The 21,098-nt window shown below is 48.3% G+C and overlaps 8 protein-coding genes across 8 annotated transcripts; 3 read left to right on the forward strand and 5 right to left on the reverse strand.

The window, feature by feature from the left end:
• Positions 1 to 940: 940 nt before the first annotated feature.
• On the reverse strand, positions 941 to 2,941 carry PtA15_8A436 (uncharacterized protein; the record flags this gene model as incomplete). Its single annotated transcript, XM_053171866.1, has 4 exons — positions 941 to 1,798; positions 1,862 to 2,428; positions 2,495 to 2,713; positions 2,810 to 2,941. The coding sequence occupies 4 exons, from the start codon at positions 2,939 to 2,941 to the stop codon at positions 941 to 943; spliced, it is 1,776 nt and encodes a 591-aa protein (XP_053023087.1).
• A 2,049-nt stretch (positions 2,942 to 4,990) lies between these two features.
• Positions 4,991 to 5,483, forward strand: PtA15_8A437 (uncharacterized protein; the record flags this gene model as incomplete). Its single annotated transcript, XM_053171867.1, has 2 exons — positions 4,991 to 5,017; positions 5,115 to 5,483. 2 exons carry the CDS (start codon positions 4,991 to 4,993, stop codon positions 5,481 to 5,483), a joined length of 396 nt encoding a protein of 131 aa, XP_053023088.1.
• Positions 5,484 to 6,972: 1,489 nt separating this feature from the next.
• PtA15_8A438 (uncharacterized protein) lies at positions 6,973 to 10,611 on the forward strand (the record flags this gene model as incomplete). The annotated part of the gene is made up of 4 exons (XM_053171868.1): positions 6,973 to 7,165; positions 7,266 to 7,347; positions 7,460 to 7,895; positions 7,990 to 10,611. 4 exons carry the CDS (start codon positions 6,973 to 6,975, stop codon positions 10,609 to 10,611), a joined length of 3,333 nt encoding a protein of 1,110 aa, XP_053023089.1.
• A 354-nt stretch (positions 10,612 to 10,965) lies between these two features.
• Positions 10,966 to 11,365, forward strand: PtA15_8A439 (uncharacterized protein; the record flags this gene model as incomplete). The annotated part of the gene is made up of 2 exons (XM_053171869.1): positions 10,966 to 10,984; positions 11,073 to 11,365. The coding sequence occupies 2 exons, from the start codon at positions 10,966 to 10,968 to the stop codon at positions 11,363 to 11,365; spliced, it is 312 nt and encodes a 103-aa protein (XP_053023090.1).
• A 1,089-nt stretch (positions 11,366 to 12,454) lies between these two features.
• Positions 12,455 to 13,138, reverse strand: PtA15_8A440 (uncharacterized protein; the record flags this gene model as incomplete). Its single annotated transcript, XM_053171871.1, has 1 exon — positions 12,455 to 13,138. One exon carries the CDS (start codon positions 13,136 to 13,138, stop codon positions 12,455 to 12,457), a length of 684 nt encoding a protein of 227 aa, XP_053023091.1.
• Positions 13,139 to 14,198: 1,060 nt separating this feature from the next.
• On the reverse strand, positions 14,199 to 15,457 carry PtA15_8A441 (uncharacterized protein; the record flags this gene model as incomplete). The annotated part of the gene is made up of 4 exons (XM_053171872.1): positions 14,199 to 14,698; positions 14,791 to 14,980; positions 15,104 to 15,120; positions 15,190 to 15,457. 4 exons carry the CDS (start codon positions 15,455 to 15,457, stop codon positions 14,199 to 14,201), a joined length of 975 nt encoding a protein of 324 aa, XP_053023092.1.
• A 1,837-nt stretch (positions 15,458 to 17,294) lies between these two features.
• Positions 17,295 to 18,759, reverse strand: PtA15_8A442 (uncharacterized protein; the record flags this gene model as incomplete). The annotated part of the gene is made up of 8 exons (XM_053171873.1): positions 17,295 to 17,464; positions 17,556 to 17,722; positions 17,809 to 17,900; positions 17,980 to 18,025; positions 18,095 to 18,171; positions 18,293 to 18,445; positions 18,539 to 18,581; positions 18,677 to 18,759. 8 exons carry the CDS (start codon positions 18,757 to 18,759, stop codon positions 17,295 to 17,297), a joined length of 831 nt encoding a protein of 276 aa, XP_053023093.1.
• Positions 18,760 to 19,987: 1,228 nt separating this feature from the next.
• On the reverse strand, positions 19,988 to 20,654 carry PtA15_8A443 (uncharacterized protein; the record flags this gene model as incomplete). Its single annotated transcript, XM_053171874.1, has 2 exons — positions 19,988 to 20,376; positions 20,597 to 20,654. The coding sequence occupies 2 exons, from the start codon at positions 20,652 to 20,654 to the stop codon at positions 19,988 to 19,990; spliced, it is 447 nt and encodes a 148-aa protein (XP_053023094.1).
• Positions 20,655 to 21,098: the final 444 nt, after the last annotated feature.

Raw genomic sequence — 21,098 nt, forward strand, 5'->3', positions numbered from 1 at the left:
GTGTGAAGCACCACCTTCCCCTGTGTTGGTGAATTTTTATGCTGATTCATAGATATAACTTGCCACTAATGCAAATTCTGTGATAAACATGAGAGAAGTGGCACTGAATTCCTCAGCTTTAATCTAATGGCTGAAAAACCTACATTCCTGCAAGACATGTAGACTGACCATCAGGCAGTGGGAGCCGGCCCACTTCAGAATTCCAGATCCTACTGAGTCTGTGCGAGCTGGGGCGTTGATACACTGGCCCGCTTTTCCAACCGGAAAGTGGCGGGATCTGTTGGTCCGATTGAGAATCAGGCATTCCGGATCCTCGCCGCTGCTGCCCATAAAGGGAGGGGTCTTTCCCACTTGACCTGATTGCCAAAGGAATCACTGGCGAGTAGATAACCAGCACAACTCTGAGTGAGCATCTAAATGAGAAATTTGCGTTGGATTTTCGTCTGAAGGCCTCCAACAAAGGAGAGATATCTGTCATGGCTATTTACATGCTGTTTATACCAGCGAAAAGGACATTTTGAGATCTTAGTAGAAAATAACTCTTGGTTCTGTCACTACATATCAGGCTATTTAGGAAAGCTTTTGAGGTATTTGGAAAGAGTAGAAAACAGGACATTTTGAGATCTTAGTATGAAACAACTCTTGGTTCTTGGGATTTTTTTTGGGGGGTTAATGATCCAGCTCTTCGACATATTCAGAACAACTAGGAATTTTTTTTGAGGCAGATCACGATCAAAGAGAGGACAACAGTAAGCTTAAGAGATATTGAGAAGAAGAAAAACTTTTTCTGGACCCGATTGTCTAATCATTTGCTCGAGGGAATTGGGCAAGTTTCATAAGGTCATGTTGAAAACAAACATGTGATATCAGTAAGTTTGTGGTCTGTGAAGGAGGAATGAACGATCTCAAAACAAGCTCACCCGTGTCTCAGCAACCCGGTTCACCAGCCGTCCTCTTCTTCTTCCATCATTGCAAGTGTTTTTGCATTGACACCACAGTTGTCGTTCATGTGCACGTCTTCCGCATTTTCGTCACTGTCAAGCTCTTCGTCTTCATCATCTTCTCCTCCAACTCCATCCCCATTGTATTCCTCTTCATCGCCAGTCTCCTTGTCATTGACCACAAAATCATCATACAAGTCGCCAGCATCTCCCTCCTCAAAGTACTCGTCTGAAGACTCGTCAGGGCTTTCGGCGTCCAAGTCGTGCCCTTTGTCTTTGGAATCGTTTTTGGTGGCCCTCTTCTTTCCCTCTTGCAAGTCATCCGCACTGTCCAGATCATCGTCTGAGCTGTCTTCCAAGAGACCATATGGCTCAACAAGTATGTCCCAATACTTGCGAGTGAAAGAGGAGTCGGTAAGCTTCTCGTCTGGGTGCCGTTGATTTTTTGGTTGAAGGGATTGACTCGCATCCGGAAGAAATGCAACTACATCAGCATTTGGGATAGTCTTTTTTTGGGCTGGTACTAGGTTGCGGTACCAAGACGGGGAATAGAAGTCAATGGGTAAATGCTTTGGGGCTGTGCTGAAGGCTGACGGCATGGGTTGTCGGGGTAACATCCGGACTCGTCTTTTTCGGTTGGATGATGGATCTTGTTGGGCCGCCTTCTTCATGACAATGTCCAAAGCTCGAAAAAACTTGCTGGCATTTTTTGAGCGATAACCAAGCGTCTTGATCTTGTAGACGTTCCTTTGTTCGTCAAACTCGTCGTCGCTGTGAGCCCCAATTTGCAAAAGGATATCCACGTATCGCCTGGGAAACTTATTAAGGATTGCAAACTCCTTTTGTGCATCACGCAACTGTATGTTGGATCGAAATCAGTTTGAGAATAAGACCATGAATCAGATGAAAAAAAAACTTACTCTTTCACGATTTTTCGAGATTCTCTTGTGGGTAGCATCTTGAGCATTCTTCCCCGCTTGCTTCTTCTCCTTTTGATATTTCGAGTGTTGGACGAAGTGAACAAAGTGGTTGTAGGCTTGTATTAAGAGCGCTGTATCAGATGCCATTCTGGGGTCGACATTCATGTAGTTGTAAGCTTGTCCAGCAACAAGCTCTTGAAAAGAAGTGATTGCAGCAATCCGGTGGGCCGCGTTGTAAAGCGAAGCAGAATCCTCCTCAAGATTAGGGCGCCAAGTGCGCAACCCAAGACGAACCATGAGACCTTGCACGTAACAAATGTTATTGGAGCCAAGATGAATGACCGATCTGCCGTATTTGATTGAGCCCGCGGTAGCATGTTTGAACAACTGTACCTCACTGTCGTTGATGAGCGCGGGTGATGTGGAAGTGCGTGCCGCTTGCTTGACCTCGTCATTGTTTGAGAACTTGCTGTAAAACTCTTGGAGGTCGGATAACTCAGGGGCTACTGGGACTGAGTCCTGAGTCAATAGACCCCAGAGTATCTTGGTGTGGACGTAAAGGGCATTCTAAGAGGATGACATGATCAGCTCGTTGATTTGATTGCCTAGACATGAAAACAAAAAATGGCTGACCTTTGTAGAGGTAAACTCTGCAGGAAAATCGGCACCCTGCATTTGTTGAGGGTGGCGTTTAGCGGATGGAGGTTTTGCTACTTGACGGATTGACTTTGATTTCTTGGAGGTCTTTGGTTTGCCAACTTCAGGGGGAGCCGAGGCCGCGCGAGCTGCTCGTTTAGGGGTCACGTTGGAGGGATTGCCGCGGTTGCTGGAACTTGCTGCCTGGGGTTTGATCTTGACAGCAGGTTGTTTTTTGGCCGGTTTTTTGGCTGGGTTAGGTTGGGTTTTGGGTTTTGGGTTGGAAGAATTGGGAGATTGCAAGGCGTTGACCTTTTTGGTGAGCTGGGCCACAATAGATTCGAAATGACTGGTTTGAGCCTTCACAGCTGCATCGACTACCCGTTGTTGCTTGGCAGTGAGGGCAGGCAAGGGTGCCGGGGTTTGAGGGGCCCAGGGATCCATTGAGTCGATAAGCTGTATTGAGATTGTAAAGATGAGGAGGGGATGGTGGACCTGTATAAGATCAAAGTGAGGAAAGCGGTTTTAGGGTTAGTAGGACAACGAAAGGAGACATGTACAGAAGAGGGCACTCAAATGGTCAGCTTACTAGATATGTATGTCGGAGGATATGTTGGTTGACTTGTGGGATAAGATGATTGATGCAAGTAATGGTTGTTGGTGAGTGTGGTGGGATGAAGGAGGATAGACAATCGGAAGAGGGCAGATAAATATTCAAAGGGATCTTACCAGGAACTTGCGCCGGAGGAGAAGCGAGGGGCTCAGCTATCCTATGTAGATATATACTCAAGACTTCCGATCAGCTGCAATGATAACATACAAAATTACATGTATGTAGTACATACGTACCTGCAAGAGTTGATCAGGTGAGATGAGATTCTCTGTTGAGAACTTGAGTTCGAAATAGTTCTATGTTATGCATGGAGCCAATCCAGACTCCAATCTACATATGTACATATGTAGTCCGACTTGGATGAATAACAAAGGAGTATGTACATGTTTGTGTATGTATTAATGCACAAAGAGAAGGAATGAGATTATGGGTTTTGTTTTGTGATTGCAAGTGTCGCATGCAGAAGGCATTTGTCGCGGCAACTGACGATGAATTCATATTGAATCTGATACGCAGCGTCATGCAGTCGCAGCAGGCCGCAGCGACAGCGAGATGTCCGCAGTGTCAGTGGTATTAGAGCAGCTCTCATGAATGTAGAAGGTCGTGGGTTCAAATCCCACAACACACAATTCTTTTCACTTCATTGAACATTTACATTTTTGTCTTCACTAGCCTAACCAAGAACTGACAAAACCAAAAAAAGAGAAGAAAAGAGCAAAAGCAAAAAAAAACAATTTTTCAATGTTGTATCTGTCCATGGATCTGTGTATTTAAGCTCAATTGAAGAGCTTCATCTGGTTAGGCTAAATTTTACAAAAAGCTTGTTCTGCCTAAATGAACCCTCGCAACCACGCCATTATTTCTCTCTCATCGGGCCCTGTATTTTATCAACAAAAACAAATGAGATGCAGGACACAAGGATCGGGATTGTTGCGCAATAATAGGAGTGACAAGGTAAGAATCACTTGTACGTGAAATGGTCCATCTCGCACTATTCGTGCTTCGTTGGATCCATGTGGATCAGCTAAGTCACTTCAGATAACCCCGGCCGATGTCCGACCGATGGCGTAGCAAGTTTGACTGAGCAAAGAAGAAACAAAAGCCGCCTCTTGTCACAACTGTTGTTCCGCATTCTTAATCAGCCCCTGATAAACACCAGTCCAACATGATTCACTGTCATCACCCGCAGTTGTATACATCATACATTGTAGTCCTTAGACTCAGGCTGAAATTTGTTTCTTGTACGCATTTTCTGATTTTTAGTCATCTTAGTTTCTCTTTTTTTTTGCCACGTCATATGGTCAGACCATTCTGCTTGGGTGGCTGGATACGAATCACAATTGGTACATTGTGAGAGGGAGGTCGCCCAAAGTTGTGACTGCTACTGGGTAAAACAAGTCACTCACTCCCACCCCACATCTGTCGCATTTTTGAGGTGCTACCGCACCACCAAGCTATGGCCTTTTACAGCCACACAAACGTAATCCTCTGGTCCTGATAAATTTGGATCCCAAACGTCTGTACCCGAAATATTTGAACCCCACTTGAAATACATTTGTTGATGACGGAGAGCACATCTCGCGCTACATATTTACTTACTACGCTTGGTCCTATGGAGCGAATACCAGTATTGATTCCGTGTGTCAAACGCGCTGTGTGTCCAACCTGCCCATCTGTGAAGTGCTGCAAAATGATCCTATAAACTGAGGGTCATGGGCCGTGTTTCACCCATATCTCCAGCCATCATAAATAGAGAGTGCTATCCCAGTCTGGCTCCAAGTTGATTTCTGCAGACACCTTCACTCGATTTAATCATCCCTAGTCATCCTCATAATTCTCGTGTAGACTAATTGACAGCCAACCCATCACTAGTTTTCGAAATGAAGCTGATTTTCTTCTTGGTCCCAGTTGAGTTCTAGTGATTGGTTGACTTTTATTGCCTATAGCCAGGCAGATGCGCAAAACTATTGACTGACTATAAGCCTGTTACATATTTCTTCTTAGCTTTTTGGTTCATTGGTTGCTTCGCCAGTGTGGCATCGAGAGCTAGGCCCCCCGTCTCATGACGAAGATTATGGAAGCGTTTGGGCAGCTTACCCACTTCCTGACGAGGATTATGGAGAACTTCCCGATAGCTGGGTACCTCACCACGAGTTGGATGACATCCCAGATTTTACATGTAACTGGGGACGCCTGCATCCCGGGTTCCATTATCATCAAGAGGAACAGGCTGCACACGAGAAAACTGTGCTTCCCCCTATAGAATCCTACCCAGAGCCCCACGAAGATGTTCCCAATCACAATGGAAGTAACGAAGATGAGCAGTTCGGAAAGGAATACCCCGCTTCCCACGCTGATCCGCTCTCTTGTTGAAGCGGGGAAGTTGGTAGTGACTCTTTCTGTCAAGTAGAGCTTCAAGTCACGTGGAATTCAAGCAACAAGTGTATCCAATCGTCGGAGACGTCAGAAAGTCAATCTTTGAAAATCACCAAGAAAAAATATAAAATAGACTGGTAACCTCAGTTGGATATGATATCCGGGGTACACCTGCCTTTCCTTTTGAGATTGTTCTCGTTCTCCACTCGTTATAACTCCCCGTCGTTTTTTTCTGAATTACCGTCTTGAAATTGAATAGTTTCCTACTCCCAAAATTATAAACTTTTTATATCCCCAGGGAGCATTTTATACGACTCTGTCCTTGCTATTTATCATATTAAGTTTCATTGTGGATCTCTTTTTTCTCTCCTGCAAATTATGCCCACTTGGAATCCTTCCTTCTTGCCCCCCCCCCCCCCCCCCCTTCCGATGTTCTCTGTTGCTTGCCATCTGTGACTGTCAGCAGAACTATCCAAATCAAAACACGGTTTTCTGAGTGCTTTCATACGGTCTAAAATTTCTGCTTGATTGATCCTAATTTAATATTTATTTGGTATTCTGCTTCTGCTCCCATTGAGGCCTTGCCGCTGGCCCGCCTTAGACAAAGTTCCACACCATGTCCCATTCATGCGACCTGCTCAAGATGGCATCGTGACATGATAGTGGATGCTTGTCAAGCGGGTGGACTGAAAGAATAGAACCCTTGGCAGCTCGTTTTTAGGGCCAATCTCACCATTCTTGGGTGGTTTTTATCAATATTGGGGTATGGGTCAAACGAGGCCGAGGAAACTGACTGCCAATCTGAAGAAACTTCATTGCCGCAACCAATTCTACAGAGATGAAATAATAAAGATATCCATATTTTCTACTTCTCCTTCATTGGTACTGCCAACTGGGGGACTTCCCTTGCAATCTGGGACCCCCGCAGATGTTGGTTTAGACCCAAAAAGTTTAGATTTTGGGCGGGAAATCTAGTTTTTTGGGATCTAGATCACTTCTGGGAGCCTCTCAGATCATAACGGGAAGTCCTCCGCTGATTGGGCAAAGTCAGGAAGAAACGAGACGCTGGAGGACTTCCCATCGGTTTGGAAATCCGGCTCTTTGCTATTTTCTATTTCTATTTTCTATTTTCAAAGGGGACCAACAGCGGTTTGTCATATGCTAATAAATACAAAATAGCCTGCTTTCTAAAATTGGAGGGAAGTCCTCCACCGCGAGTGCCTGCAAGGCACAGAGAGGCTTTGTTAAGCTCGAGTGTCATAGGGGGTGTCACCAAATCTTAGCTTTTACATACTGCTGAACAGCCGTGTGATATCCCACCCTCCGATCTCCTCGAGGCCCAGCAAATTCAGGATCCACATGCGGATCACCACTTCGTTCCCATCCCGAAAGATAGGCAACTGAGGCACATCCTTGAATCCTTTATCTCACTCCCCGCTTGCGACGGACCAGGCCCATCTCTCGAAGAACCCCAATTCGTCTCATCATGTCCACTGTACAGGCACCATTGCTATGGGTGCCCCTCAAAACAACTTCGGATGTCTCTTACGCCCCATCTATCCGCCAGACGATCATGCAGACCTACCAGGAATCAGCCGATAGTTACAAAGAAGAAATCGTCGCTCTCGATCGGTGTCGGCAAGATGCGCTCAGAGGTAGTGCAGGGAGTGACATAACTGGTATTTCCTGCCTTATTGCAGAGCGATTGTGATGCACAAGTGACCCGCAGTATAGTGAGCTAACTTCTTTATACTTGAAATCGTTTTTTTCCACCCTCAGGTCGGGATTTACTTTATAAGTACTTTGGTCAGCTAGAGCTTCTCGAGCTCCGATTCCCTGAGGTCCGAGTCCCATTCCCTTGGTGAGATATTGGATTGTACTTTGATGACGTCAAGATCATTTCGCGTTGATTTCTCAACACTGCCCACTTTCTGTGCTGACCGTCGGGATTTTTTTTTGGCAATTGGTTGCAGGAAGGATGCTTTCACCGGCAAAGAAATATCACAGCTATCACTTGCTTACGAAAAGGCATCTGTCATCTTCAATATTGCAGCCACCCTCTCCTCTTTGGCTGCACAGCAGAATCGTACATCGACAGAAGGAATCCGCCGAGCTTTTCACAACTTCAGATGCGCTGCTGGGATGTTTACCTACATCAATGATAACTTTCTACATGCCCCTTCAACCGATCTCAGCCGAGAAGTCGTCAAAGTCCTCGTTCAATTGATGATTGCCCAAGCCACCGAAGTTTTCGTCGAGCGAATGACAGAGGAGAAAGAGAAGAAGCCCTTTGGATTGAGAGCCCGAGTCAGTACTCAAGCTGCTTTCCTCTACGGCGGTATTATTGAAGACGTGAAAGAACTGGTCAACAAAGGGATTTTCGAACGCAGCTGGACTTGGCTGGTTCAAGTAAGTTGATAATTACTCGAAGAGAGACTATGCTTGCAACAAATCAGCCCCAGCCCTTCCTAAAGCTATCCTTGAACTGTGGTTATTTATTTAGTGCAAGAACAAATACTTCATCTCATTGGCTCAGTACCAGCGATCTTTGGCCGATTCAGCTTCCTCTAAACATGGCGATGCGCTGGCTCGACTTCAAATCGCCGAAACAGCTGCTAAAGAAGCCTCGCGATACGCAACTTCATTTTCCACTTCATTTACGTCTGCTGGCAGCGCAGGTTCAGCCACTCTTCCCTCGGACGCAGCGGCATCATTGCTGGAACTCACACGAACGCATTTGACACTTTGTAATGAAGCAAAGGTTTCAGAACAGCGAGATAACGATTTGATCTATCATGAAGCCTTGCCCTCAGAAGCGGCTCTACCCCCAATAGAGAAAAGTAGCGTCGGCGACCCCATTGCAATTCAGGAAGTCTATGGAGCACCGGAGGTTCAAAAAGTTGTGGGCCAAGACATTTTTGTTCGCCTTGTACCACTAAGTGTTCATCAAAGTTCAAGCCTTTACAGCGAGGAAAAAGCGAAGCTCATTCGAACCGAAGGAGAAAGGTGTGAAACAGCTGATACGGAACTCGTCACTGCCCTCGAATACGCCGGTTTGCCCACAGGCTTAGATAAATTTAGCGACTTCGTCAACAATGGATCGGCGCGCCTGTGTGAGATGACCGAACCTCCCTCCCAAGTTCTCGAATGGGCAGAAGCTGTTCAACAAGCCAAGGGAGTCAGGCCGATCGAAAAGATGTGGGAGGAGTTAACTGGTCTGCGTAACAAAGTCCACCAGGATCTCGACAGTATCGAACAAAAGCTTGACACCGACGCTCGGGATTGTGAGCAATTGCGCGTAAAATATGATCACCTGTGGGAACAGCAGCCCTCTTCCAACTTTACCAAAGCATGGAGGCACAGCTTGAAATCCCATCGAGAAGCACTTGAAGCCGCCAAGAAGTCCGATCAGCAAATCGATGAGATTTGGCAATCGGCCAAGACGGACCTTGAAACTCTAGCTGATCCGACTCGGGAATCGGTGCGCCGCTTGTTTTCAGAAAACCTTCAGCTTAACAGCAACACGAATACCAACAATCTCCTCGATGTGCTCGACAATAACGACGATGAATCCGAAATGTCACAAATGAAAAACATGGTAACATCAATTCAAGAAAATATCAGTCGGCTGCAAGCCATTAAGAAGGAACGAAACGGAGTTCTGCAAGACCTGAAGGAACGCATTCAAGCCGATGACATCTCGCAACTTTTGATTCTTAATCGGAAGGCTCAAAACATCGAGCCCGCGTTATTCGCCGCTGAGCTCGAAAAATTCCAGGCTCATTCTAGTCGGATCAGCGCTACAATACACCTGCAAGCAACGGTCATCCAAGAGTTGACAGCCCATCACAAATCTTTGATCGACAGCAAACGAGGCAAAGATGTGCAGGAGCGATGGACGAACGCATCGAAAAGAATGACACAAGCCACGAATCGGTTGCAAGCAGCGTATCAGTCTCATGAAGAAATCCGGTCAGCACTACTAAAAGGAATTCACTTCTACCGCGAAACTCAAACAGCTGTTATTGATATCCAGAGACAAGTTGAAAGTTTCATCAGTAATCGGGTAGCTGAGCGAATGCGTATGACCACTCAGGCCGAAGCTAAATCAGAATGGAAAGATACCAATCGTGGAGAGGCACACAATCTGGAGCATCAAATGGCCAGAATGAACTTGGCCAATTCTTCATCTCCCTCTTCCATGTTGGGTCCTGTTCCTCCGCCTCTTCCACCTCAGCCTCGAACTTGGCAACAGCCGGTCAACCCTACTCCCGCTGGGCCTCCCTATCAGAACTTTTCCTCTTACCCTGCCGGCTCGGATCGGACACCAGCTCCAACAACTCAAAGTCATTACTCCTCCCCTTCACCAGCAACCATCGATCCATATGCATCGTTGGGGTCTTTCGGCTCGACCAATCCCCCCACAATCCCCCTATCACAGAACCTTCCTGGTCAGGCCCACCCCCCAATTTCTCATCAGTATTCCGGGCAGGCCCACCCCTCAATCCCTCAGCAGTATTCCAGTCAAGCTCCCCCTCCCCCTCCGGCTCCACATCAGCGTCCTGCTCAGTTTCATCCTCAACATAACGCCTTCCCAGCTAACGCCCAATACGAACCCCTCGCTGCATCGACTGGCCAACCCAAGCCTGCTTTGCCGCCACCACCCCCTCCCGTAACATACCAATCTGCTGTAGCACAAGCCCAGAACGCCAACTCGTCCTGGAGCCCCTCTCCCCAACCTCCTGGAGCCCATCACCATCACGCTCAACATCCTGGTCCCCCACCCAATGCGCCACCGATGCATTACCCTTCTGCTCCTTCTTACCATCACAACAGTACCGTACACACTTATAACCAGCACTCCCGGAGTGATGCAGCATCTCCCCAGGTTCACCACATCTCCGCTCCGAACACCCAGCCCTATCATGATCCTAGGAATGGTATGGCCTACGGCTCTCTAACTCAAAACCCTCAACCGCCGCCGAAGCCCGATGCGACTTATCCAAATCATGGCGGATGGCAACAGGCCCAACAACACCCTCATTCGTACACTGCCCCTTCTCACAATCCTTACTACCCCAACCCTGCTCCACCGCAACCACCACCTGGACCGAGGTATCAATAGTCTATGTTTGCTACTTTAGCTTGTAAGATCTCAAAATCTCGTTTGAATGTACACACCCTTTTTTCTTCTCTCACTCTCCCTCCCTCCCTCCCTCCCTCTCTTCCTCTCCCTCTCTTCCTCTCCCTCTCTTCCTCTCCCTCTCTTCCTCTCCCTCTCTTCCTCTCCCTCTCTTCCTCTCCCTCTCTTCCTCTCCCTCTCTTCCTCTCCCTCTCCCTCCCTCCCTCCCTCTCTGTCTCTCTTTAATTTATCTTACAAATGTCTCAAGTGAGCTTTACTACTTATCGGCCTCTTTCTGTGACTGGCCCTTGTTGGGCTATCGGGGTTTCAAAAACAGTAGGTTGTGAGTGAGCTTGGATGCGAAATATCGTGGGCAGTGAGATGTCCACCGTACATACATGGTAACATGTACTGAGCCTACCGACACACGCACAGATTTAACAAACATTAATTGGTGGTGACAGCTGAAAACGATTCCGAAGACAAAGGGCACGACTTGGACGCCGAAAGCCCTGACGAGTCTTCAGACGAGTACTTTGAGGAGGGAGATGCTGGCGACTTGTATGATGATTTTGTGGTCGATGACAAGGAGACTGGCGATGAAGAGGAATACAATGGGGATGGAGTTGGAGGAGAAGATGATGAAGACGAAGAGCTTGACAGTGACGAAAATGCGGAAGACGTGCACATGAACGACAACTGTGGTGTCAATGCAAAAACACTTGCAATGATGGAAGAAGAAGAGGACGGCTGGTGAACCGGGTTGCTGAGACACGGGTGAGCTTGTTTTGAGATCGTTCATTCCTCCTTCACAGACCACAAACTTACTGATATCACATGTTTGTTTTCAACAAGACCTTATGAAACTTGCCCAATTCCCTCGAGCAAATGATTAGACAATCGGGTCCAGAAAAAGTTTTTCTTCTTCTCAATATCTCTTAAGCTTACTGTTGTCCTCTCTTTGATCGTGATCTGCCTCAAAAAAAATTCCTAGTTGTTCTGAATATGTCGAAGAGCTGGATCATTAACCCCCCAAAAAAAATCCCAAGAACCGAGAGTTGTTTCATACTAAGATCTCAAAATGTCCTGTTTTCTACTCTTTCCAAATACCTCAAAAGCTTTCCTAAATAGCCTGATATGTAGTGACAGAACCAAGAGTTATTTTCTACTAAGATCTCAAAATGTCCTTTTCGCTGGTATAAACAGCATGTAAATAGCCATGACAGATATCTCTCCTTTGTTGGAGGCCTTCAGACGAAAATCCAACGCAAATTTCTCATTTAGATGCTCACTCAGAGTTGTGCTGGTTATCTACTCGCCAGTGATTCCTTTGGCAATCAGGTCAAGTGGGAAAGACCCCTCCCTTGATGGGCAGCAGCGGCGAGGATCCGGAATGCCTGATTCTCAATCGGACCAACAGATCCCGCCACTTTCCGGTTGGAAAAGCGGGCCAGTGTATCAACGTCCCAGCTCGCACAGACTCAGTAGGATCTGGAATTCTGAAGTGGGCCGGCTCCCACTGCCTGATGGTCAGTCTACATTGCAATCTTGGCTATTGCCCAGCAGATACGGCATCTGGGCGGACCAAATTGCCCTGCCGCCTCAGCGCACGGCGACTTGGCAATCAGCCATGATGACTAGGGATCTGATTGGGCAAAAAATGGCAACAAGATTTTCGGCGGATACATTTTGACAAAAGTTAATGTATCAAAGAACAAAAGAAGATAAACCGGAACAAGTTTTGGTGAAGCAGTCAAACTACTTTCCAGTGTATAATTCAGTTTCCAGTCGACCAATACAAAACTAGAGAGAATCGGGCATCAAAAAAGCCAGAGTGCCAGCTCATTTAAGCAATGTCAAGCAACGGTGCATGGTCATCCGGGATAAGGGTGATCCCATTGTTCTTGATTCCAAAGACTGAAGGCGGCAAGTAACGATAGGCCGCCAATGAGTTGACATGTGCACGAGTCACAACGAGGGCCTTGCTGTGATCCACTTGCCCAACAATCACTTTATAAAGGTAGAGATAGTATCGGAATCGGGAAGTTGGGACCTTGAGTTTTTTTGGGAACAGATTTGTGATTGGTGATAGCACAATGAATTCTCGTTGCTGTTGTCTGTGGTCTTCTAAGGTGTAGATTTGCTTAACTATTCCATATCGTTTCTCGCCGTCGATTGTAGCCACCACACAGTTCTGCGGCTGCATTGTTCCGACTTTGAACCCGTTGCATTCAATCGACCGAAGTGGTTTAGCATATCCATGCAGAACTTTCCGGTTGTTGGGGATGGGGCAAGTGTCTCTTCTACATATGACTCCCGGATCCTCTCGAGCCAGGTACTTGAAGATCTCTTCGTACATTTGGTCAGTCAAACTGATTTTTTTATCTGATCTTCTTTCGGAGGTTGGTTTGTTTTCTTCCATCATCGCTCCGTATTCCGGTTTCTCCGTCAATCGTTGCAACTGGCAAGCATGTCGCATCATTGTGCCGTTCATCTTGTCTGTTTGGATTTTACTAATATCAGCAGCCATCCAAATGAATATGTCAAGGTGAAAGGAATAGCTCACCAATCAGATCATTTGTCTTGATCTTCTGCAAAAACCCAATCAGCCGCTCGCCCGCAAATTCAGCCACCCTGGGCAACGGCCCCCATGCTCGCATCTGATCTGGGATGTGCAGTGCACAATGGTGATTTGGTTGGACCTTGACATCGGCAAAGAGATTCCGCACCGTTTCACCGTAGTTTTTGTAGTTGACCTCGAAACGTGTGACGTGACTGGCGTTTAGTTGACGTGCAAACAGGATATGTGTACATTGCATCAAGTATGCAGTATTCATAATAAATTTGGCTCGGTTTGATTTGCTGTCGATGTTTCTGATGTCGTCTAGGTACAGCTCAAAGATGACAAGTGGTACAATGAACGCAAAGAGGCTATACCATTGTGCGGCTTTTAATTTCCCATGTTGTTCTTCACCGAGATTTGGAGGGAGTTTTGAAAGACGTGGAGGCAGGACAACCTGGCTCATTGCTGCACAGAATTTCACAATGTCGTCTTGTGTGAAGAAACCAGCATCAGCACCACCATCCAATAAGATGTCGGATTCTTGATCTTCATCGTCAGAGCTAGAAGATACCTCGGTCGTTGGCATTGTTAAAGCCTCCACAGTTTACCTTGGTCGCTTTCTGTGTGAAAAGGTAGAATGTCGGCGGCGTTTTTTCAACGAACTAGTTTCGGCGACTGCAATAAATTTCCATCTATATCGCCAATGGGCCTGTAAAACCCCTTCAAGCCAGTTATGCATAATCCCAAGAACCACACACTTTGCCGGATCCCAATACGTCAGACGGTTGAGTTCAGACCATCGTACACCGGTGCTTTTGAGGATTTTCTCTTGAGCGTTTAATGATTTCGCATCCCGAGATCGTTTTGCGGCATTGACTGTTTGACTCTTCCACCTCTTCGCAGCGATTTCTAGGGTGTCGAGGGTGTCGGATTTTGCATGACACCAAGTGCAAAACTGGGTGGCAGATGGGGAGGCAAAACCAGCGACCTTCTTTGTTGCAGGGAGGTCACCGGTCAAACATAATAATCAAACTCGGACGAAGCGACCATTTGGATACTGATGAGTTTTGATCATGACGCCAGGCTCTAAAGTCCCCAGCTCATCTACAATAGGCTTGAGGAGGTGGTTGATGGTGCTTGTGTCTGGCGAATACGGCCCGGGAGTGATACCGGCTAGGCAGATATGCGAGATCTTGTTTTGGAGGAAGGGCGGAAGATTCAAACAAGTGAGGGCAAATACGCCAGTTGATTCAACTTTGCCACTAGTTTTGTTTCCTCGAGGGTTAAACCAATCCACAAATAGAGACAGAATCAAGTTGAGTGGTGCTCGTCTGTCAAGAGAAGTTTCCATGTCATCTGAGTCGGAGCCTGCGCTTTCAGGAGGAGGAGTCGAGTCACCCCAGTCCATGTTTTGATAGTTTGAGCCATGTTGTACGTCCATAAGGACTTCATCGGATCTTGAGAGTTCCCGTGCCCAAGCGTCAATTGCTTCTTCCGTGTCAGGTTTTGCCAACAGCCTAAAATCGACTGGGAAACGTACAGGCATCGAGGAACACCAAAGGAGCAAGGGAGAATTTTTGCCTTTGGGTGGGGAAATCGACCATGGTCTTTGAACCCACGGTGGGTCGTTTTTTGCGTGAAGAGCTCTTCGTCGCAGGGGCGAGATGAGGTGAAAGGTTTATATTCACAAACCATTGGTGCATTGACATCTTGGGGATAGAGGCGAAAACACGTTTGACAGCATATACTATCCACGAGCTCTGGGTCCAGATCAGCCCTCGAGATTAAAGTCCGAGGGTCACGCGGCATCTTTGAAAGGCTCCGGGTTGATGATCGTCGTTTGAGAGTTTTGTTGATTATGTTAAAAAGAACAGTAGTGGCCGTACGACAGTGTTCGCGGCTAACGTTGCAGAATATGTGTAGCCAACTAACAAAAAATATGATGAAGACTGTAAAACATACAAGTTTACATTTCAGCAACTAGACAAGAACTGAAGCCAATGTATACTTTAGCTCACAGAGATGTGTGTTATCTTTGTTTTCATCGAGTCCTGAAAATGCGCCACTGTCTTCGGAGTATTCACTAGATTCCGGTAGTTCCAAGGGTGGGCTATCGGACAGGTCATCGGCGCTGTTATCAAAAGTTTCATTTTGACGAGATCTTCTGAAGTCTTCCGAGCAATGAATGGCTATACTTCGGGCAGCTAGATATTTCCCAGAAGTCAGTTGTCCGTGCTGGTCGAACACTGTGTGGGTAACACATCGAGAGCAGGTGCAGAGCTGCATTTTCTGGTGAAGTCCGTGTGGAATTGTTCCAAGGTGCTGCTGATCACGGGGTAGTCTTGTGTGAACATGCATTGAAGTCAGGCGAAGTGACGGATCAGCCAGCCAAGTGTCGCGGCAAAGCCGAAGGTTTCACATGTCGCGCAAGTTTCGATTCCGGCCTGATTCGTCAGCAGACGCAGCACGCCGCAGCGACAGCGAGATGTCCGCAGTGTGAGCTAAACACACATTGGTCTTACAGGTAACTGTTGGATGATACAATGATAAGGCTCCGCCACACATATTGGGCATGAAGCACATATTCCATCAATTCCAACAGCCCCCCTTGCTTCATGCCCCATTGAATCAATATGGGAACACAAATATAACAAGGGTTTTTGCCAATGTTCAATTCAGTTCACTCATGAGCTACGAGACTGTAAATCTGTAAATTGATGGAATATGTGCTTCATGCCCAATATGTGTGGCGGAGCCTTATCATTGTATCATCCAACAGTTACCTGTAAGACCAATGTGTGTTTAGCTCAGTGGTATTAGAGCAGCTCTCATGAATGTAGAAGGTCGTGGGTTCAAATCCCACAACACACAATTCTTTTCACTTCATTGAACATTTACAGATTTACAGTCTCGTAGCTCATGAGTGAACTGAATTGAACATTGGCAAAAACCCTTGTTATATTTGTGTTCCCATATTGATTCAATGGGGCATGAAGCAAGGGGGGCTGTTGGAATTGATGGAATATGTGCTTCATGCCCAATATGTGTGGCGGAGCCTTATCATTGTATCATCCAACAGTTACCTGTAAGACCAATGTGTGTTTAGCTCACACTGCAGGCATCCCGCTGTCGCTGCGGGCCGCAGCGACATCATGACGCTGCATATCAGAATGCAGCGTCAGCTGCAGCGACATCTGGCCGGCTGATCGATTTGCCTTTGGACAGCCGGCCACCAATACATAACAACCTCTCGATGACCGGTCCTTGTGCCGGCCATTGAGAGGATTACACACTCCTCTCACTCCTCTCGGTGACCAGCTCATGGACCGGTCATCGGGAGGAGTCCACACTCCTCTTGATGCCAGCACACACCGGCGTCAAGAGGAGTACAGACACCTCTCAATGGCCGGCACAACGACCGGTCACCGAGAGGAGTACGCACTCCTCTCAATGGCTGGCCCAAGGCCTGGTCATCGGGAGGAGTACATACACACTTCCCTCGATGGACGGCACAGACCGGGCATCGAGGTGCATGTACTCCTCTCGACGCCGGCCTGTGTTGGCATTGAGAGGAGTATGGATTCCTCCTCCCAATGACCGGTCCTTGTGCTGGTCATCGAGAGGAGTGTGGACTCCTCCTCCCAATGACCAGTCGTTATGCTGGTCATCGAGAGGAGTGTGGACAACTCTCAATGGCCGGCACAAGGACTCCTCCTGATGGCCGGTCCTTGGGCCAGCCATCGAGAGGAGTGCGTACTCCTCTCGGTGACCGGTCGTTGTGCCGGCCATCAAGAGGTGCGTTGTGTGTACATACCCCGGTGGCCGGCTGAAGTGTCACTGCAATACTTGTTGCGCGGGGTTCGAATCCCCACTGAATCGTCAGATGTCGCTGCGGTCCGCAGCGACATTGAGATGCCCGCAGTGTCAGTGGTATTAGAGCAGCTCTCATGAATGTAGAAGGTCGTGGGTTCAAATCCCACAACACACAATTCTTTTCACTTCATTGAACATTTACAAAAAATATAGCATACATAGGATAGAGAGAAAGGTGTTGAGAAGGAACCATGAGGTTCGAGCGCGTATGGCTTGTGTATCGTGAGCAGGCCGGAATAGAAAAGAAAGATCACCAGAGCTTAGGCCAAAAGACGGGAGTACGGGCCTTATAGGCCTGGTATTCGGAGTTATCTTTGAACTGTTTATCAGCCTTGGTTTCGAGAGGCGGCAAGCCGCTGACTTTGGTGATCAGCAGATACTCCAATATGGGACTCAGACAGCTCATCAAGCGCATCCACACTATCCTCGTCCGATCGACAGTCCAGAGAAAGCAAAACGTTACTCGATCAGATTTCTTTGGCTGGTTTAAGTCAAGGTCGGTAGTAATTACCCGGAAGCGCTGGCCAGGCAATCAACACCTGGCTCGTCCAGAGCATCACTTCTCCCACGTAGTTCGGATGGCGACTGACGCTCCACAGTCCGCTACTGATGAACTGCTCGCTGTGGATCTTCTTCATCTTCTCTTCTCTCCACTTAGTTTTTTGTTGATCGGCCACGCTGTGTTATGATGAATACGAAACAATCTTTTCAGGAAACCCCGAACACTCGCCCAATCTCGCTGGATGATGGACAGACAGGCTTACACCTCGAAGAGGAATGATGCCACCCATAACCCGGTACCCAACGATCCAGTCAAGCCCAACGCGGGTTGGCGCGCAGCGGGGACAGAATTAACCTAAGAATAAGAAAAAAAAATGCGCTGTTAGAAGTTGAGTGAAAACATCAGAAAATCCCAGTCGAGGGCGGGGGCTTACTGCATAAACCGGAAATGCGGTGAGAGTGACCCACGAGGCCTGCGCCCTACGAAGAGTCCAAAATCCCAATCAGCCGCCTCTTTCGGGCTACAATTTAGATCGGGGGCGTGCTCACATCCAGGCACTGAAGAAACGGACCGGATCACGCTTGATCTCATCGAACCTAGAATCACTCCCGCTTTTCTTGATCCGCTGCACAGAAAAAAAAAGATGCAGGGGGGACGGGATTAGGATGCCAATTCACTTCCAATAGCTTTTCTAAACATTCATAGAAAGTGACTAGTTCGAGAGAGGGAGAGAGAGAGAGACGGACTTGGTACAGAAAGCTTCCAAGTCGGGTCGCCCAAAGACACGTCAACCCGCTCATGATCAGTTGTCTCCGATGGAAGCTGGAGAGACTGGGCAAGGGTGCGGCGAGATTGTGGAGCAGTTTGTAGCGCAAGGAGGGGTAGTAGAGCGAGACGGCCTGTGTCCAAGATGCCCACGAACGAAGAGGGTTAGCTCTGCAGAACAGCCATTACAAAATGATGTTTACGCAAAGGGAGAGAGGGGACTGAACGGTGCAGGTCAGGAAAGTCGCCGAGCCCGACAGATCGTAGTACCTTCAAGCACACATTTCAGACGACCAGTTTGGGTTCAGAAGTAAATGTCCACCCCAGGAGACACTGTTAAGCTTAAGAGGCAGAGATCGACATACTTTTCGGTTTGCAGGGGGACCGCGAAGGCCGCACATAAGGCCTGGATCCCGTAGGCCGTCCCGACCGTCGCCAGCAGCGTCATTTCCGAATACGACCCTTTACTTGATGATGTGAGTTTCTCTTGAGGTCAATGTCGCAATCCTTTGCGGGTGGTCGATGTTGCAGCCTGCGTTGGCATCCGCAATGACGTCATCTCTCTTCTTGTATCTGTTTAGACCCCCCTCCAATCGTAACCCTCCTCCGAATTACCACCCACGACGATTATGTATGGACCTCATCCTACCTCATCTCCTTTCAACTCTCACTACAAGGTTCAACTATGTACTCCGAACCAATGCACGGGAACAAAAACGAAGGAAGACGATGGTGTACTGACACCCCCTAGGGCGAAGAAAAGAAGACTACAGAACCAAAGAAATGGTTGGAAAGGGAGATGCAAGTTGAAGCAGAGATTCAGGTGTGAGGGGAAAGGCCGCTTGCTGGACATGCATCCGCCGCTAAAGGAGAAGGCGCAGGGGATTGGGTGGTAACGAGATTAAAACGAGCAGAGAGCGGCTGCGGCTGCTGGTCGCTCTCCAGGCTTCACAGACACACCGGAGAAACGCCGGTGGGCATGGATCTGGAGAAGAGTCGAGCCAGCCTCATGCCCAAAACAACAAGAGACAAAGACCACGATTAAAGCGGCAAGAAGCAGCAAAGCCCGGCGGGTCAGACTGGCCACGGCGTTTAAGTGGGCCAGAGAGGCGCGCCGCCATCGAGCCGCTCTCGCCGAGCATGCCGAGCTCTTCGGGTCTGCAGCCAACACCACCCGCCATCCGCTGCGCAGAAACAGAGTGCCAGGTCGATTTTGGGGGCCGTGCTCATCGGGCCATCGAGTAGAGCCCCTCAAGCAGGAAAGAAAAAGTCTGCTAAAAAGCGTGTTTGGATGCTGATCGATTGGACGCTGGCGAGGACATCTGGGGGCGCAGAAGGATGGATTCCTGGTGGCCATCATGGCGTGCAGGAGAGAGAACAGAGAGCTGCTTGAAAGGAAAAGTCTAAATAACAGAGCCGTACATATATCGTTGGGGTCTTTTTGGGAGTCTAGAATTATTGAGGTTTACGATGCTAATCCAGAAGAAAGAAAGCCGGGGAGGATCACAGAGAACGAGTGCACAAGAATCCAGAGAACACATCGATTGCCAACGGAGGCTACGAGTCTGTTTTTTCGTCCCAAAGAACGGCCTTTACGTGGATGTCTTTCCGCTTAATTTCCCGGTGAGTGAAGCGTTAATATGCAGGAAGAAGGCGCCGCCTGCATGTCCCCCGGTTCAGGCCGGGATCGGCGCCGGGTGTGCGGCGGGGTATTCCGTTCCGAGCGGCGCATGGCTGCCAGTCTGATGATGGATGGCCTGCGAATGCTCAGCGGCCGCTGCGTCGGGGGTATTAGGCACCTCTTGGCCGGGCGCCTCCGGGAGCGCCTCGGGATGGCCCGACGGCGGGCTCTCGCTGGCCGCTCGAGGACGGGGCTGGTGAGGAGCGCCGGGCGCAAAGGGGGCGGCGTCCAGAAGGCGCCAGTCCGCGCGGATGCTCGGCATCCCATCCTCCCCCATATCCTCGTAAGGCACCGCCGCCCAGTCCTCGGCCATTGTCTCTCCCACGTCCTCGGCAGGAACCTCCGGCCTTGCGCCTGGAAGAAACGGCGCCCATGGGGAAGCTGCTAATGAGCCGATAAGCTGAAAATGGCAACAGGTTTACAGTCAGTCCCTCGCTTTTCTCATCTGGCTAGCTAGCTAACTGTCAACCAATCACTATCACTCAACTGGGACTACGAAGAAAATCAGCTTCATCTCGAAAACTAGTGATGAGTCTACCCGACAACTTGGAGGATGGCTGGAGGGGACGAAAGCGAATGAGGATGCCAGTAGAAATAGCCGGACCGATGTGCCACTCAGAGATGGGTGAAACGCGGCCCATATCGCTCAGTTGTTGGGCCATTTTGCAGCGCTTCATGGATGGGCAAGTGGGACACCGAGTCTGCTTGACACACGCAATCAAAATGAGTACAATTCGTGATACTGTTTTTGTATGGTGCTCGGTGGGATCATGCATAGCATGTTGTACCGCGCCATGAGCTCTTCTTCATCACCATATTTGAGGGAGGCCTCAACTATTACGGGCGAGCGCTCAATGCGACAGAGTGTTGTCATAGCGCGTCAGAGGCCTAGAGTGGTGCGAGACCATACAATTAGTGCGGTAGCGTCAGGTGTGATCAGGGACTGGTCTGACCAGGCTGTCCTGAGTCCTGACGAGTAACAGCCACATCCACCTAGTGTGACATATTGTACATATCTCCAAAAAAAAAAAAAAATCCTGTGACGTGGCATAAAAGATGGAGAAACTATGATGACTAAAAAATACAGGAACACGTCAACACTAGGA

The sequence above is a fragment of the Puccinia triticina genome, chromosome 8A (genome assembly GCF_026914185.1).
Source record: "Puccinia triticina chromosome 8A, complete sequence".
NCBI lineage: Eukaryota > Fungi > Basidiomycota > Pucciniomycetes > Pucciniales > Pucciniaceae > Puccinia > Puccinia triticina.